This window comes from Strongylocentrotus purpuratus, unplaced genomic scaffold, assembly GCF_000002235.5.
Source record: "Strongylocentrotus purpuratus isolate Spur 01 unplaced genomic scaffold, Spur_5.0 spur5_scaffold_9, whole genome shotgun sequence".
NCBI classification, from domain to species: domain Eukaryota; kingdom Metazoa; phylum Echinodermata; class Echinoidea; order Camarodonta; family Strongylocentrotidae; genus Strongylocentrotus; species Strongylocentrotus purpuratus.
Window position 1 is genome coordinate 11,700,355 of NW_022145615.1, and position 16,875 is coordinate 11,717,229.

The 16,875-nt window shown below is 38.2% G+C and overlaps 1 protein-coding gene across 1 annotated transcript; it reads left to right on the forward strand.

Moving 5' to 3' along the window:
- Positions 1-248: 248 nt before the first annotated feature.
- Positions 249-16,855, forward strand: LOC100889460 (amiloride-sensitive sodium channel subunit alpha-like). The gene is made up of 11 exons (XM_011685566.2): positions 249-645; positions 1,319-1,519; positions 7,900-8,107; positions 9,888-10,000; positions 10,673-10,836; positions 11,945-12,143; positions 12,841-12,913; positions 13,353-13,410; positions 14,519-14,592; positions 15,287-15,362; positions 15,775-16,855. The coding sequence occupies exons 1-11, from the start codon at positions 267-269 to the stop codon at positions 15,934-15,936; spliced, it is 1,707 nt and encodes a 568-aa protein (XP_011683868.2). The 5' UTR covers positions 249-266; the 3' UTR covers positions 15,937-16,855.
- Positions 16,856-16,875: the final 20 nt, after the last annotated feature.

Here is a 16,875-nt window from a genome sequence, read left to right on the forward strand (position 1 = left end):
CTCAGCAGGGGGGGGGGGGGGGGGGGGAGGTTGTTCGCGGGCCAATCTCTTTTGAGGTTCATTAAGCCGCCTCTCAAAAGAGTTTGTGAACAAAAGTTACAATAGAATTTATAATCGACACAATTCACAAATGATGCATGTCATAGACAAAAAGCAAGGCAAAAGATAAAAATAGGATTGTGAATAATTTTCAAATCATTGGTTATTTTGTCACTGATTTTTTTCTTTTATCTCGTAGATCTACATCCGGGAAAGAGAACATAACCATGGATGGCCTACCACGAGATCCGATGACGAACCCGGAGAAAATGGATGACTACTCGGAAGAGGCGTATGGCAGACCAGACTACGACGAGAACCCAAAAGAAGGCACGCAGAAGATCGTCAAGGAGTTCGTTGACAACGCGACCACGCATGGGATCCCTCGAGTTCTGAACGCGTCCCGCCCATGGCACTCCCGCCTGTTTTGGTGCGTGGTCACCTTAATACTTGCGGGTGTCTTCCTCTATCAGGGTTCCATGCTCGTCTTCTCCTTCATCAACCGACCGACCACGACGAAAATCTCAATCATCACCAAATCGAAGCTCGAATTCCCCGCCGTCACTATTTGTAATCTGAACATGCTACGACGATCGATGTTGAAGGGTAATACACCCCTTCACGGTTAAGGGCTCCATTTTAATTTGCGCGTAAACATTGCGTCATCAATTTTTTCAGATGCGCATGTTGCGATGCGTCACTGCCTGCGCAGTGCGCTCACATCATACTGAATACTTAATTACTAAATACACCAGGGGGGTGTTTCATAAAGATGTTCGTAAGTTACGCACGACTTTACGCACGACTGGAACATGTTCTTGGGTGCTAATCAGATTCTCAATCATTTACATGTAGCACAAGAACATATCACCAGTCGTGCGTAAAGTCGTGCGTAACTTACGAACAGCTTTATGAAACACCCCCCAGTTTACAGTTATGGGGGCTATTTTAATTTACGGGTAAACAAACCGACTTAATTATACACTTGATTCGATCAGCATTTTGTCAACCTAATATCTTTTTTAATTGCCTAATTCAGTTTTACAACTTTAAAAAAAAAAAAAGAGCAAATTCTGTCATTTTTGTTTCACCTGATTTAGGCAGTTAATATTTTAACTAATAAACATAGTTTAGGACTGAAAATTGACTTAAGTCCTTGAATAATAGGTGGCTAGTCATAAAAAGACCTGATTCAGGCAAAGATCTCAATTTGGTCAAAAGACGACCAAGGCAATGATTTTATCAACCTTACTTTTGTTATAATATCATTCTCGAGCAGGTACCCGTTTCGAGAAACTGGCAGCCTTAGATCAAGATCACGCTGTTAGCGGGATTGGACTGGAAGATTCCGATTATAGTTGGTTTTTCTCAGAGCCATCATCATTAGGAGGAGAAACAACAGATGGAGAAACATCAGAAGTGGATACCACTTTTCCTCCCAATCGGGGCCGTCGTGCACTCAATGCTGAGTCTTCTTATTGTTGAGTATTTTTTTAGTTTGTTGTTGTTGTTACAATCAATCATACACAAAACTATTGTATCTCCAATTTTGATGCAATTAATTGTGTCTTACCACCCATTGTTTCTATTAGTAACATTAAACGGACAGTTGAGTTCTTGTTTAAGTTCGCAAATGCCTTCAGAGCTAGTGCATTGCATGATTGTTGCCCTTATTCCCAGGCGCGTAGCCAGAGTTTGATGTTTGGGGGGGCACATACATGTAATCGATCGAGGTCAAAAAAAGGGGTCTACAAAATTTCAACCGATCCTGGAAATTTTAGGGGGGGCACGTGCCCCCCCCCCCCCCCGTGCCCCCCGTAGCTACGCGCCTGCTTATTCCTATTTATGACATTTCTAGTGCCCTTTTAGACCATAAAAACTGCTATTAAGGTAATTTTAGACCCTTAAAATGTGTGAAATTTAGATCAAATCCGATCATACCAATTCAGCTCCACTTTCAAAAAAATACGATGACCGTTAATTTAATGATTTGATAATAATAGCAATACAAGGGCCGGCTGGTTGTGCGTATTATAACCAACACGTAAAAGCCAACAAGAAACTAACATTTGCTGGAATAAAACGTATAAGGCGCTATTTCGTTTTTCAAAGGCTGGTTAAAAATTATCGAATATTTGTGGGCCAAAAAAGATTTTGTCATTTAAATTGTATGCTCTTTCTAATTTGAAACTCAGTTTTTCGTTATCTCACCCCCAAAAAATGTTTTGTGTAGCGCCCTCTATACCAAAACTCAACTATCCCTCTCAATAAGTAAAGTTACGATTTTTTTGTTTACGATTGATTGAAGGAGATTTATTTTGTGAACATACAAAAGATTATGTTTAATAGAGGACCGAGATGTGGTATCAAATGTACGTTGCAGAAGTGTTATACATGTGGGATATCAGTTGCAAGATTTTTAACAGCTTTCGTAACGGAGTATTTTAAGTTTCAATAGAATTGGAACGAGTGCTAAAATTACTTATTTCACAATTGGAAGGATATTTAGAAAAGCGGATGGGGACGAGTCTATTAAAGCTGGAGGAAAAAGTTCACATTCCTTATTGTGTTTTAAGATATCCGATATCGTATCTTAGGAATCGTTTAAACCTTAATCATAGGAGGTGCGATAGCTCAGTCGGTAGAGCAGTGGTCTCGTAATCCGGCGACCCGGGTTCGATACTAAGTCGATGTGCTAGTGCCCTTTGGTAAGGCAATAATCCTAATTACCAGGTCCCTCGAAGAGGACCTAAAGCCGTCGGTCTTTTGGTTACTTACTAACAAGCATTTATGCTTTCTAGCAGTCAGGTAAAATAGCAACCACTATCTAAATCTATCTATGCATACTCTAATGCCTAGTTTACACAGGGATGTGAAAGAAAGGAGTGGAAACTTTTGTAATTTATTCAAACGCATTCGTGAGTTCTAAAGCGTAACAATTATGTAGTCAAATTATGTAGTCATCGTGAGTTCTAAAGCGTTTGAGTTCCATGCTCCGAGCCGCGCTTCCACTGCGGTGAATTTTGGAAGCCAGGCCAAGATATTACAAGATATCAAATTACCGGCAAAATGTCAGTGTAAATTATAAACTTATATGGGGATCGTATTGGGAATGGTGCATCAAACGATTTTTCAAATTTAGTACTCCGCTCTTCCTATAATTTGTGTGCCAGAGTTGGTAAAACAATCCTGACAAAAACTCTATATTTTAGGATAATGCGCTAATTTGTGCATGCTTTAATGTCTCGTTATTTAATCCATAACTTAAGTTTGCTAATCCATGTTTTCGCGTGTTTTTTGTTTTGAAAAAAAAAGTTCGCTTTCCAAGCGGTCTTACACATTTAACACTTGATGAGAAATCAATTCCTGGGATACCATTTTCTGATGTAGGAATTCTAAATCCTGAAATTTCAGGCGCTCTTTTATCTCACCACCTTGTCAACAGTTGCAGATTAGCGCAACGATTAACTTTTCGGCGGCTTGGAGCATGGGATCAAAGAAAAGGGGCTTGATTCCACTCATTTTTTTCACCTCTCTAGTTTACATTTGACCTCTGATTAGTCTATGTAGCCCGTATCCTCCCCTTTCCCTTTTCCGTGCGGGCTCCGTGCAGAGGCAGGAGGCGTCCGTGAGATTTTCGTACGGATTTACGGGCTCCACGGCCTCTACGATTTTGTTTCAGTGGAAATTATACAAATTTGAAAAAATTCGTAAGCCCGTAACCCATAGGCATGTCGTAGGCGGCATTGCACAATCCCCGCATGGGCATCGCGCGGAGGCCTCGCGTTAAGCTTGCAGCACGGCGGATGTACGGTAACCGCGCCTTCTGCGCGTAACCTCTACACGGAAACTGCACGGGCTCCGTACGACACCTTAGCCCGTAGCCACCTACGATGCCCCCAAATCGCACGCAAAATCGTACACCAATTTATCGTACGGTGCCCGGGACAAATGTAAACTAAGCATATCGAATCCTCGTTGAGAATAACAATAACAATGAATTTGTAAGGTGTATCAAGCAGTCTAAATCTATGGAATAACAATAATATTCAGAATGTAAAGACATGAAAAAGCAAATAACAAGATCACAAAGACTATCGAAGCATCAACCTATAAGGCCAATTCGAAATGCACCAATCATCCATATAAATAAATTAGTGTACATGTAGAACGTATAAAAATCAATCTTAAAAAACCTTTAATTGGCATTAAGCCATTCGACTACGGGCTTGCCTGCGTCACATCTCCAACGGTCTTCGGCCGACTTTGTGGATAACCAGAAAGTCTCCGAATTTCAAACCCACCAGAGATTCGAACATATTTTTCGCTTGAAATCTACCTACTCACACATTAGACGGGCTCGGGAGGTGCAATTTGAACACCTGCCGGTAAACGATCGACGATCAATACGTCTGTCGACACCCGGGCGACGTCCGGGCGAGCTCCCGAATGTATATAGGACACTTGAAAAGTTGTACACATCATATTTCTTAGCTCTGACAGAGTGAACAGCGTAGTCTAGCTTTAGTACTTTGACGGTTTTGAGAGAGTGAGCATAGGAGTTGTTGAGAAATTTAGCCGTAGCTGCAGATCTGCAATACGATCACGACGCAGAGCAGTTGCAGAGGGGATGAATTGACGTAGTTGCTGCATATTTTGTACAAGACAGCGATGGCGTAGCTCGAAAAAGAAGGCTTCTCCAGCACCGAAGAATAATTGAAACTATACCTCAGAATGCAGAGGATATAGATACCCCAGAGGTTAAATTCCGTGTGGGCCCTTTTTGCAATGACGACCTTCTTCATTGCCTTGTTTTCGTTCACATTATTAATATTCTTACTTCTTCCTCTTCTTCTTCTTCTTCTTCTTGTCGTCCGGAATCCCATTCGTTTTGCACGTAGTGCTTGTCATTCCTATCTAGGTCCTTTTCTCTTGCTCGATTCCTTTCAAACTTCGTAGGCGTAATCTCTGGGCCCGTATTCAATAAACTTCTTAAGCTTGAAATCTAAGTACTTTTTCTTAAATTTTGGCTAAGAAAAAATCTTAGCCAAAAATCGTATTCTATAACAGCAATGGGGACTTAAGAAATTTGCCTTAAGATTAAGAAGGATTCTTAGATTTTATCTAAGAAAAAGGACTTAAGTAGCATGTCGTATTCTAATACAATCGAGATATCTAAGATAAGTAAGAAATCTACCCTATATTTAAGCATACTACGAGGATGCTTAAATGGGGCTTTGGCACCGGCAGCTCAGTGATGCTGCAAGCAACCGCTTCGGGTTTCGATCAAATGGAATAAAAACAATGCATGCAGCGCGAGCGCAGGTTATCAGTTGACCTATATAACAACGTAAGCTTCGCGTAATACAGCGTCGACGGCGCAGCGCGCAGGAGCGCCATAGGCTCTGTGTACTGTACTTATGTATGTTTGTTTGTAGCAGTAGCATACATGCATAACACTAAATCATGACATGTCTGTCGTATATAAAGAAACCGTCTCTTACTTTATTAGTCTTTGGCGCTAAAGTATGGAAACAGGGAATAATGTGCTATCGGCATAATATTAGGTGAGACAAAATTTGTTATAGTATGAGTGTGATAAAGGTTACATCTAGCCATTTGATTAATTTTAGGCCATCATAACAGTAGACGATGTAAAACAATGAAAGGGTAGCTCCAAATCCAATGCTAGCGCTGGTCGGCCGGCTAGCGACGGCGCTCCCTTCATATTCACAGACCATGCGGCTGCGACATAATAAGTGAGCCCGGTTGGGCTCCTCGGAGTTGTTTGACAGAAAAGTATAAAAAGCCTACAGTGGATGTTAGATCTAGCCTCAGGTAGTCTTGACTAGACTGTTTTAGTGTCAGTTGGTCAATCCCGAAATAATTATGTGAGCATCGTTCCTCCCTTACGCTCTCCCATACATGTTAGTGTATAATTTTCGTGCGGTGCGATTTTTATTTTAACACGCAAATTACATAGGCAAATCGAGTTGCAATTAATTCGCTCGAGTCGAACACATCAACTTTCCCACATGACGTCATCGGGTCTAAGAATTTGTCTTATCTTTCGTCTTAGCTAAGACAAACTGCTTTACGTGTTTAGAATACGGCTAAGGCAACTTTCTTAACCTAGACAAATTCTTAGACATTTTCTTAGACTTAAGAAAAATGTCTTAGAAGTTTATTGAATACGGGCCCTGATATCCAATCTAGGTCACCTACGTTTTCGTTTTCTGAAATCACTCATGCGTAAACGTCCAGGCGCCATTTTGTCCGTTTCCGGTCCATTTTAAGGCCTTTCTATCTTCCTTCCTATCTCCACTATCCTAGATCCTACAAACTTCTAACAATTTTCTCTAGATAGTCTAAGAAATATTCTTTAATCTGCGACGAATAACCTGCCCTTCAAAATGCCATCTTCATACTCAAAATTCAAATTTGAAACCGTCTCCGTCAACAATTTCTCAAATTCTTGAAAAATTGACCCCTAAATAATCTAAAACTGCCATAACTTGCTCATATAAATTCCGTTTTGTATTCAAATCTTACAGTATCTTTATCTCATAATTGCTCATAGCCATGCCAAATTTCACGCTCCAATGGCTTTGCAAAACATAAATAGCGCCCTCTAAAGTTCTGGGAATTGGCTTTCTTTCTGTGGCCGTATCTCCATTATGGCTTGGCAGACCCGTACCCTTTTTTGGATTTAGATACTTGAAGATGTGTCCTTTTAAGCCATATACGAAATTATATACCCTATCGCTGACCAAAATTGAGAAAATTGCCCTCCAAATTTGCCATTTTCAAGAAAATTCCGAAATAACTTCAACTTACTCTACAATAGAGATCTTTATACCTACATCAATGAAACCTGGCAGACACATGTATCCATATACTTGACAACTGTCTGCCAAGTTGAGTAAATTGTAATGCCCTCTTCGCAGAGTTATCGCCCATAATGATGAATTTACTATGCATTATGTAATGGTGTCAAACTGACCGCAATGAAGTGCCCTTTCGAATGATACCAAGTATGGTATGTGTTCACACAGACAATTTTGAGTAAATCACATTTGAACAAGGGTCACTATACGAATTCCGCCGAGTTTCCGCCCAATATTATAACACGTATCGGCTATGACGTCATTTCTCAGACTGCTTTTTGCCCCCTAAACATCCTTTTTTTTTCCTTGAAATTTTGCAGTGACATTCCGAGTTGCAGTACGGAGGGCACCTCGCGGCAGGATTTTTAAAATTGGTCAAGGGGGCCATTTAAGACGCCATTTTGTCTTTCTCTTTCCAATGATACCAAATACGTCCGATAAAGAGACATAAAGAGAGAGAAAAAAATTAAAGTCCGGTCATAATACGATTCCTGTACGTTTTCCGCCCATGCTTTACTAGCATTGTCTATGGGGCAAATCGGGTTCACGTTTCCGGACCCCAGAACGATCTTTATTTTTCTCGAAATTTTACAGGCACATTCTAAGTGGCCAAGTGCAGAGCATCAAGAAGCCAGATTTTTTAAATCGGTCAAGCATGACATTAAATGCTACTTCATACTCTGCGTAACTAGTCCGAAAGATGCTCTTTCCTTTGACACGTAAAAACATGGCGTCATTGCACGCACATCGTTCTGACACGATTGCATTTCTAGTTTATAATTATACTCACAAGAGTGTATTATTAATAAACTTGCAAAATCTCTTTACAGAAGTAATATTTACATCTCGTCTTTTATTATAGCATTACGACATTTAACTACGGAAATACGTTATATTATTGTACATAATTAGAAAATGAATGCAAAAACAATGTAAGATAACCAAGGATATATCCTATTTTTGTATGATTTAGATTCAGACGATGAATATGATTACACCGACATCGAGGACATCAAAGACCCAAACGACTGGGAAGCATTGTACAATCATTCGAAGGCGAGCGACTATACTAATTTTAAGAACTACGTCAAACCGACAAGAGAGGAGATGCGTATGCTTGGACACCAGGCCAAAGACTTCATTCTACAATGCACCTTCGATACAGAGGCATGCAGCTATAAGTAAATAGCTATATTTTGCTTTTTTATTGAAAAAGGAAGCGAAACAATACTCGATCAAGATGTACATGTACGGTCGAGATGTGAATAGAAAACATATCAACTACACGTTAGAATCCGTATCAGGACAATCACCCCCTGGAAAATTACCGCCTGGAAAATCACCCCCCGGAAAATTACCCCCCCCCCCGGAACAATTACCCCTCAAGGACGATTACCCCCGGAAAATTACCCTCCGAAGAATTACCCCCGAGGACAATTACCCCCCCCCCCCCCACGAGAACAACTACCCCCGAGATCGAGGGGAGTAATTCTCCGGGGGGTAATTGTCCTTGGGGGTAATTATCGTCGGGGGGGGGTAATTTTCCGGGGGTATTTGTCCTTGGGGGGTAGTTTTCTGGGGGGAATCTTTTAATTAATTGAAAGAATTAAGCACATGTGTAATAGGGTTGTTTTATAATACCTGGTTATTAAAAGTATTACAAAGTATTGGTATGGGGTCATGAATTTGGTTCAAATTAATATATTGGAAGCACATGCGTTCCTACAATATTCATTGATCGTTGTACCGGTTGAAATCGAGTCTAAAGTTATGAAATTATAAATAATAAACTCTTTATGATGTATAGCTCCCTCTCAAGGTCAAAATATCACTTTAGCTATGAAACAATAATTCTTGACTAAAATCGCCCGATTAGCTATTCCCGTTTGGAAATTATATATCACAACGACATATTCTGAGATTTTTATGCTCGCAGCTACTATTGTACGGCTGTAGGCGCTATTTGAAATTTATCAAAATTTACCGGGAGCACCGGTAAATTTGTATATTTAATTTTTCTCGAAAACAGAAGTGTTTTAGGGGTTAATTTTTATAGTGCTTATAATACATCCACAGGGGCATCCAAATATATTAAAATTGTAAAGATTCAGTATCCACCCAATTTTCACAATTTCCCAAAACTTTGTATTACCTTTAATACTTTCAATTTTCATTATTCTTTATTTCCCGTAGAAATTTCACCGTCATCCAGATCGCTGAGTATGGGAACTGTGTTTTTTTTCGGGGGGTATTTCTCCGGGTGAATTTTCGGGGGTATTTGTCCTTGGGGGTGGTTTTCTTGGGAATAATTTTCCGGGGGTTATTGCCCAGAACCGTCATAGAACCATTAGCATCATAGCAATAGTGCCTACCCACCCCCCCCCCCCCCTATACACACACACCGAACAAGAAAACAAAAAAGAAAGAAAGGGAGATAGTAACGAAAGCAAAAAGAATTATCGTATTTTAAAATATATTTGGACTAGAAAAGGAACCATACATTGTTTAAAATTGGCTGATATCCAGAACTTGCTTTCTTCCTAAGCATTTGATTATTCGAATTTCTAATCGGAAGCTCCCATACATTCGTGTGCCTTTGGAATACAATTTTCTTCGATTTAAGGGTACAGTTTGATTAAACTGCGTGATGTAATCAATGGTTCTTCGTGCAATCAATAATTAAACTGAATGCTCAATTCAGATGAGTAAACGTAGATCTTATCGGATTTCAAATTCAGATTAATCATTACGACTGTACATCAATTTGGCGATGTTTCAATCAATATGACCAGGAACCCCTTGGCAGATTTGTGAACTACATCATTATAGGCATTTGTTTGTTCATAAATATTTAATGGAATTTTGAAATTATTGAAAGAATTGTGCACATGTGGAATGGGGTTGTTATATAAAACCTTATTATTGAAACTTTCAATTTTCATTATTGTTTATTTCCCGTAGAAATTTCACCGTCATCCAGAACGCTGAGTATGGGAACTGTTTCGTGTTTAACAACGCACATAAATTGAAGAGAAAGAAGCGCACGCCGACATCAAGAACAGGATCTCAGTATGGTAAAGAAAATTGAATTGCAGTCTAAGCTTCTACCAACCTTATAATTTAGTCCGGGCACGTACGCAGGGGGGGGGTCAAACCCCCCCCCCCCTCAAATTGTTGTTGTGTGTGTGTTGTTTTTTAATTTTTTTAATTTAAAAAAAATAAAAAATAAAAAATTGTGCTAATGGGTAGACAAAAAAGGGTGACCTTAACCCCCCCCCCCCAAACGGAACGAAATATCGATCGGTCAATTTTTCAAATTTCAAATTTCAAATTTAAAAAAAAAATGTGCTCTTAGTTTTGTGGGTATAAAACGTTTTTTTCTTCTAAATCTCGGTCGCTTTGCGCGCTCCCATATGTTGCTTGAGAATCTTGTCATGTTGACCCGAATATAAAAGGTACTGTTTGTATATCGGGTTAACATTATGTATAAATTATTGTTGTTTTTCTCGATATTGTGTTTCATCAGCCTCTTGTTAAATATTGCGCCCCCAATAAACTGTATAACATGGCATTTGCTAAGGTTTACCACCTTAAAAAAGGATAAACTTTCCATTACCTTGCTAAATTCCTGTGCTATTTTCTCCTGAGAGTTTGTCAACCTCGCTGCCCATTTGAGCAAGAAATTAATAGAACACCGCTTTAATATGGAGTACTTTTCCTCTTCTCCTTTTTCTCCTATAAACCAGGCCTTCAACTGACATTGATGCTGGAGCAGCCCGAGTACATCGGTGTTCTCAGCCCGGATTCTGGGGTCAAAGTCGCTATCAACGACCCCCGAATCTACGCGTTCCCCGAGGACGATGGCATCGAGGCAGCACCTGGCATTAAAACCTCCATCGGAATCAAAAAGGTATTGGAGCAGTCCCACGTTAGAAAAAATCTCCGTCAAAACTTTCCAAAATGTTATTCAACCATTGTGAATTGTTCACAAATTTGCGTTGAATTTTAAAATCTGTATATGAATTAGATCTAAAGCATATAGATTTGCTATAAGATTAGTAATTATAACTAATAGGTAACAGATTAAGGCTGAAAGTCCGTAGTTTCTTTTAGTGCATACAGATAGGCCTATAATTATGTAGGCCTATATGTTATCTTAACTTACCTTATCTTACCATCTCTAAAAAAAAATTAAACTCATGTTTTCTAATCTTTACTTATCTTATCATATCATATCATCTTATCTTATATTATATGTATAATCTTATCTTATTTCATTTATCTCATCTTGCTGCCTAATTACCGCAAAATCATATTAATAAAAAGATAGAAAAAAGATACAAAATTACAGTTGGCAAATTTCTCAAATTAATAACGCTTTCATCTTGGTTCGAAACAGGAAACATCACGAACATTAATTATAGGATTCGCTAAATAGGCGAACGAGTCGGCACTTATGACCGACCCGTTGGTCTAGAAAAGATGTTTATTTAACAAGCAGTACCATTGAATTCCCGTTTTCATGAATCTTAATTTGTTCTTATATCTATTCCCTCTCTTAAAACTGTGCAACCACTTCCAATCATACACACACACACTCGCACATAAACACACACACACTCGCACATAACCACACCCACACATGCATCGGCATCCACCCTAATATTTCATTATACACACTTCTTTTTTTGTCAGAGTTCAAAAATGTATTAATATACTTGATGTACGTTTGTTTATTTGTTTTTGTTTGTTTGTTTGCTGGATTGGTTTTGTTTTTGCATTCGAATATTTAAACGAAATTATTTTGTACGCGTAATTAGCGTCTCTAGAGATGAATATGAAGAAAAAAACAAAAATAAATACTACCATTATCTTTTAGAATAGTAAAAGTAGTAGTAGTGGTGGTGGTGGTGGTGGTGGTGGTAGTGGTAGTGGTAGTGGCAGTTGTAGTAGCAGAAGTACTAGCAGTAAGAATAATAATATTTGTATTGTTATTCATCTCCCTATCTTTACGACAGACCTCCATTTCTCGACTCCCTAAGCCGTACGGCGATTGTATGAGAAAACATACGTCATATTATGATCCGGAAAAATACGACTTCTCCCAGCGTTCATGTTTAAAGCTTTGTCTTCAGAAAACCCTGCAATCTGAGTGCTCATGCGTCACGGATATTCTCATCACTGGATCCATGTGTCAGGTCACTAACAGAGAACAAGGTAAAACAAACAAATACACTTTGAAAGCACATTTAGATTTGTGTGAATAATATTTCTGTTTTTCATTCATTATCTAGAATATCTAATTCATGTATTATTTGAAGGAAACATAAGATGAGATAAGATTAGATATGTATTCGTCTTTCTTTCAAATGTCACATAGAGCATAACATTAGATCATTACACACTTTCAATGCAAAAAACAAACAAATTGTGGCAATGATAAAAACAAAGTTAACTAAAAGAAAGACGAGGAGATCCTGTTAAAAGCAGAGCTTGTAATTTTCAGGGTCCCCTCATACTTAATGTAAACAGCAGTACTTTAAAATGATTAAATAATGAACCACTTATGACATTTCTATTTTACGTTTTTTTTTTTAGAATACTTTCATATAATTCAATATCCACATGAAAATGAAAATTTAAACATGACATCGGAAAAATCATAACTTTTGGACGTCTTCAGTTTTAATTCACTAAAAATTGAATTTAAAAAAATGTATATCGACGATATCTCTAAGCGCTTTACATAAATATCATTACATCGGTCATCGGCTTCATATAGCGGGGAACCGTTAAACACCTGACAGGAGAGATCGCTGAGCCGATGATTTGCATCTCCAGTCAAGTGGACTCCATTACGACAACTTTACAAAATTATTTAAATTTTGTTTTCTTCACAACTTCTTTTCCTTAGGAAATTGCAGGAACCGAGTCTTTAGCGACTTCATAAGAAACAGACTTAATTGTAACTGTTCAAACGCTTGTAGGTAAGTTTATGTATCAACATGTTCATTTGGGGATGCGTTTCTGTCGCCTGATATTATATGCATCGACGTCGGCATTAAAAAAAAGTTTTGTCTTAATCTTTGAAGTAAAATCAATTGTGAACTATACCCACAATGCATAACACCTTTACATTAAATGCTTTTTGCCACATTTCGCGATGTTACGAGATGAGAACCGCACGAAACAAGAGCCGGCTCTAGATCTAGCCTGCTACTTTTACAGACTAGGTTGAAACCCGGTAAAGATGAACATAAGTTGTAAGCTTACTTTCCCTTCTTTTTGTGATGCCAGTGGAAAAATATCATATAAGTAAAATCCCCTGAATAGGATCGCTCTTCCAGTATAGTTCATAATATACGATGAGAAATAACTTCTAATAAATCAGAACATTGTAAAATGTTATGACTTTCTTTTTTTCAGTGAATCTGTGTTCAACCCGAGGATAGCAATTTCAAGATGGCCTGCCACAAGACACGAGGTTAGTAATCACAGATAGGATGGATAATAGATGTAAAAATGGCATAATTGGCTAATATATAAGCATAATTTCCCCCTCACGTAGTTGATTACATATTTTTTACATCCGGAGGAAGGTTTATTATGACAACACAATCGCAAATATTTTGTTTTGCAATAGCCATGTTTGTCAACTTTTGAAATGCTTTAACATAAACAAATGACGTATTGCATTATCCGAACATGGCAATATTTGTATTTTGGGGTACGCATAGCTGCTGTGAGCTTTTTCCGTTATATTTCTTATTTCTCTCCATAATATGTTTACTTGAGAGGCGATACATGTTAACATTGCTGAGCAAAATATTTGCAAATATAAAGTTCAATTTCTTTGCAAAGTTTTGTGAAGAAAATGTTTCCTTTTATTGTATTCTGATTACATGCGTTCAGATTTTTTCTGTCTGTCATCATTCAGTTTGGCCGAATTGTACCTGCCATGATATATGGAAACGTTTCCTTGGATTTGTCTCGTAAAAGAAGTAGACCTCAAACTAACTCCCATACAGTGTTTAGTGCAGGGGTCACGGGCCACTGACTTCATCGGGCAGGTAGTTCCATTATGTGAATGGGTAAACTCCGACAACAATAAACAAGTTTAATACCAGAAGAAAGCTAACGATTAGTATATTCACTAGCCGCTCGCGATCATTTTTTCCGTACCACTAACGCGTCACATCGGCCAATTTTATTCCGCAGAGCGACTTGGTCAAAGACCACTCTCGAAACCGTACGGTCACCGTACCACCGTAATTGCGGCAAATTTGACCCCTGTTGACCCGTAATTTGGAGTGGTGCGGAAATTGTGTTTTTTATTTGCTTTTGTGCAATGCTGAAAAGGAAAGTATTTTGTATTCTTTTATATTTGAATTCTACTTTTATTTAGCTTTCAATTGATATAAAGTTGTATTTTCATCGAATAAGGTTTTTATTTTAATCGATGGACGGTCATCCGGGTTAAATTGGTTTTAACCCAATTCTTCATTCATACCCAACAGAAGAATTAGTCTGAATCATACGAATAAGATACATATATGAGATAAATGTTTTGTATCGTAAATTATGTTTTAAAGGCTCATTTGTATGACAGACTGGCCATGATCAACAAGAAAGCAGCTAGAATTCTTACAAATGTGGCGCAATCGAGGTAGGAAAAATTTCTTGTCTTTAATTGTTTTATTGTTTTTAACTCAAAGTCTGAATAACCATAGCAGTATTAAATCAACAGTTGAACAGGTACATGCATTCAATGAAGATGTTTGTTCGCTAGACTGGGGCATAGAGGTAGCCTATAACCCATTGTGATTCGCAGTAGTGATAGACTTTATAGGGCGCAGGGGCATTCGTACAAAACCGTTCCAGGGTTGATACTTCATGCGGCCTCCCCGAGCAAGGTTCACATTTCTGATGTGGAAAATGTGTTATTGGTATACCCCTTTCCCTCCCCATTCAAAACGATCTTGGATCTTGGATCCGTTAGTTAAAAGCTAAAGCCATGATGATGATGATGATGATGTTGCATGATGATAAGAGGGGGGGGGGGGGGGCTTGGGGGGCAGTTGACCCCCAAATAAATTTCAGACGTGGTTTATTTCTAATTCGATACCAGTGATTTACAAATGTTGCTGAAATGACATGATTTTCCGTTAATAGTAATGATGACAACACTAATAATAATAGCAATGGTAGTAATGTTGATACATATAATGATATTGATATCAATAATAATAATATTGATATATAAAATAAAAATAGCAATGTTAGTATTAATGATAATAATAGCCATAATGATAATGGATTTACCCCGAATTCTTTCGTTACTTTACCCCTTTTTTTATTAGAAATAATCTTGTGCGCCTGTCTGTGTTTTATGAAGAACTCAACTTCGAGAATGTCGTGGAAAGTCCATTGATAACGGTATGTTATGATGTCTTATATTCTAAAAATTAATAGTGAACAAATGGTTTAATTTAGAGCAGTATTCCCTTGTAAAAGCATTAGGGTATGCCGAGATGTGTTAAATTAATCATTCTTACTCTGATTCTCATCCTCGAAATATCTTTCCTAATATTATGCTGTCCTCCATTTCAACGTTTATATAGTATACACAAATCTCTACAAAAATTACATAAAAGATATACAATTACCAGCTAAATTACTCATACCCTTACCAGGTTTTGTAATTTTTAAAGATGTGAGATACGCGCCTGACCATACATATCCCACTATAAATACAATACAGCACAGGAAGATTAATTATGTCGCATGTTAGAGACCAACCGCGTGAGATATCTCAAATGTATACATCAATTTTTTTCTCTATTAAAAGGTGGAATCTCTTTTCGGAAGTTTAGGTGGATTATTGGGTCTCTACATAGGAATGTCTTTCATATCAGCGACGGAGATACTGGTCTTCATCTACGAGTTACTTCGCTCTTCCTGCTCCAGGAGAGGCAATTCTTCCAAACATACTAAGGTTTCTGGACCCTAAGTCTGCCTCGAGCGACTTCAGAGACTACAAAGCTCAACGGCCCGGCTTGTATTTTCTGCGCCGATTTGGACCCATACTGCAAAACTGTCCAACTGGCCGCCTGTCATGCATGTACGTCGAGGGGTTGCGTTCAAAACCCTGCTATTCGTGAACAAGGCTTTTTATTAGCGTGGTCCAGAATACACCAAAACCCTGTTTCTAAACACTTGTTATCGATAATAAATGCTAAAATACGATGACAAATTAGCTCTCAGCCAATCAGATGCCACGATTTTAGAAGCTTATAACAGTGATTGTAATTAGTTATTGATAACAAGTTTCTTATTTATAACAAGTTTGATGACACAGGGCCCAGGACTTGCCTCGTTTGTCGACCCTCAACCACGCCTGCTTTACTCGGTCTTTATCTTCTGTACATAATGGTTGACTGAGCTCCTCTCCAAGAGTGTTTTTCCCCCAACCACCAGTGATATTTTGTGAGCCTTCATTAATCATTTTTGTTCATATTCTACGTCAGATTGCTTAAATTCACTTTCTTTCAAACACGTGCGTCTGGTGACGTAGCCACTAGACCAAGATACCTGTACATAAATGTTTCATGACTGAAATCGGTAATAATTTGTTCTTTGTACAAATAGAGTGATATTTAAAGCCAAATATCTCTTATTGATTTAGAGTCAAAATGTATTGTTTGTAACTGTGTAACTTCTGTTGTAAATTTCTGAAATAATATGTCAATGATTTTCTTCAGCAACTTCTAGCAACGATTATTTCTAGCATGGCTAAATTGTTAGACGAGACAAATAACTTCAACTGTAAACAGCTGGACATAATGTGCTTAATGTTCACAGTCACGCCATCGGTGCTTTAATGTGTAAATTTCAAATCTGTTTTTTAGACAGTTCTACATTATTGTTTTGTGTGTGTATATATATATAT

Excerpts from the sequence above, each read along its gene's own strand:
- LOC100889460 (XM_011685566.2), top strand. The coding sequence starts at position 267 with ATGGATGGCCTACCACGAGATCCGATGACGAACCCGGAGAAAATGGAT. Across the intron at positions 12,914-13,352 it reads AACTGTTCAAACGCTTGTAG|TGAATCTGTGTTCAACCCGA; the intron begins GTAAGTTTATGT and ends TCTTTTTTTCAG. Across the intron at positions 13,411-14,518 it reads GGCCTGCCACAAGACACGAG|GCTCATTTGTATGACAGACT; the intron begins GTTAGTAATCAC and ends TATGTTTTAAAG.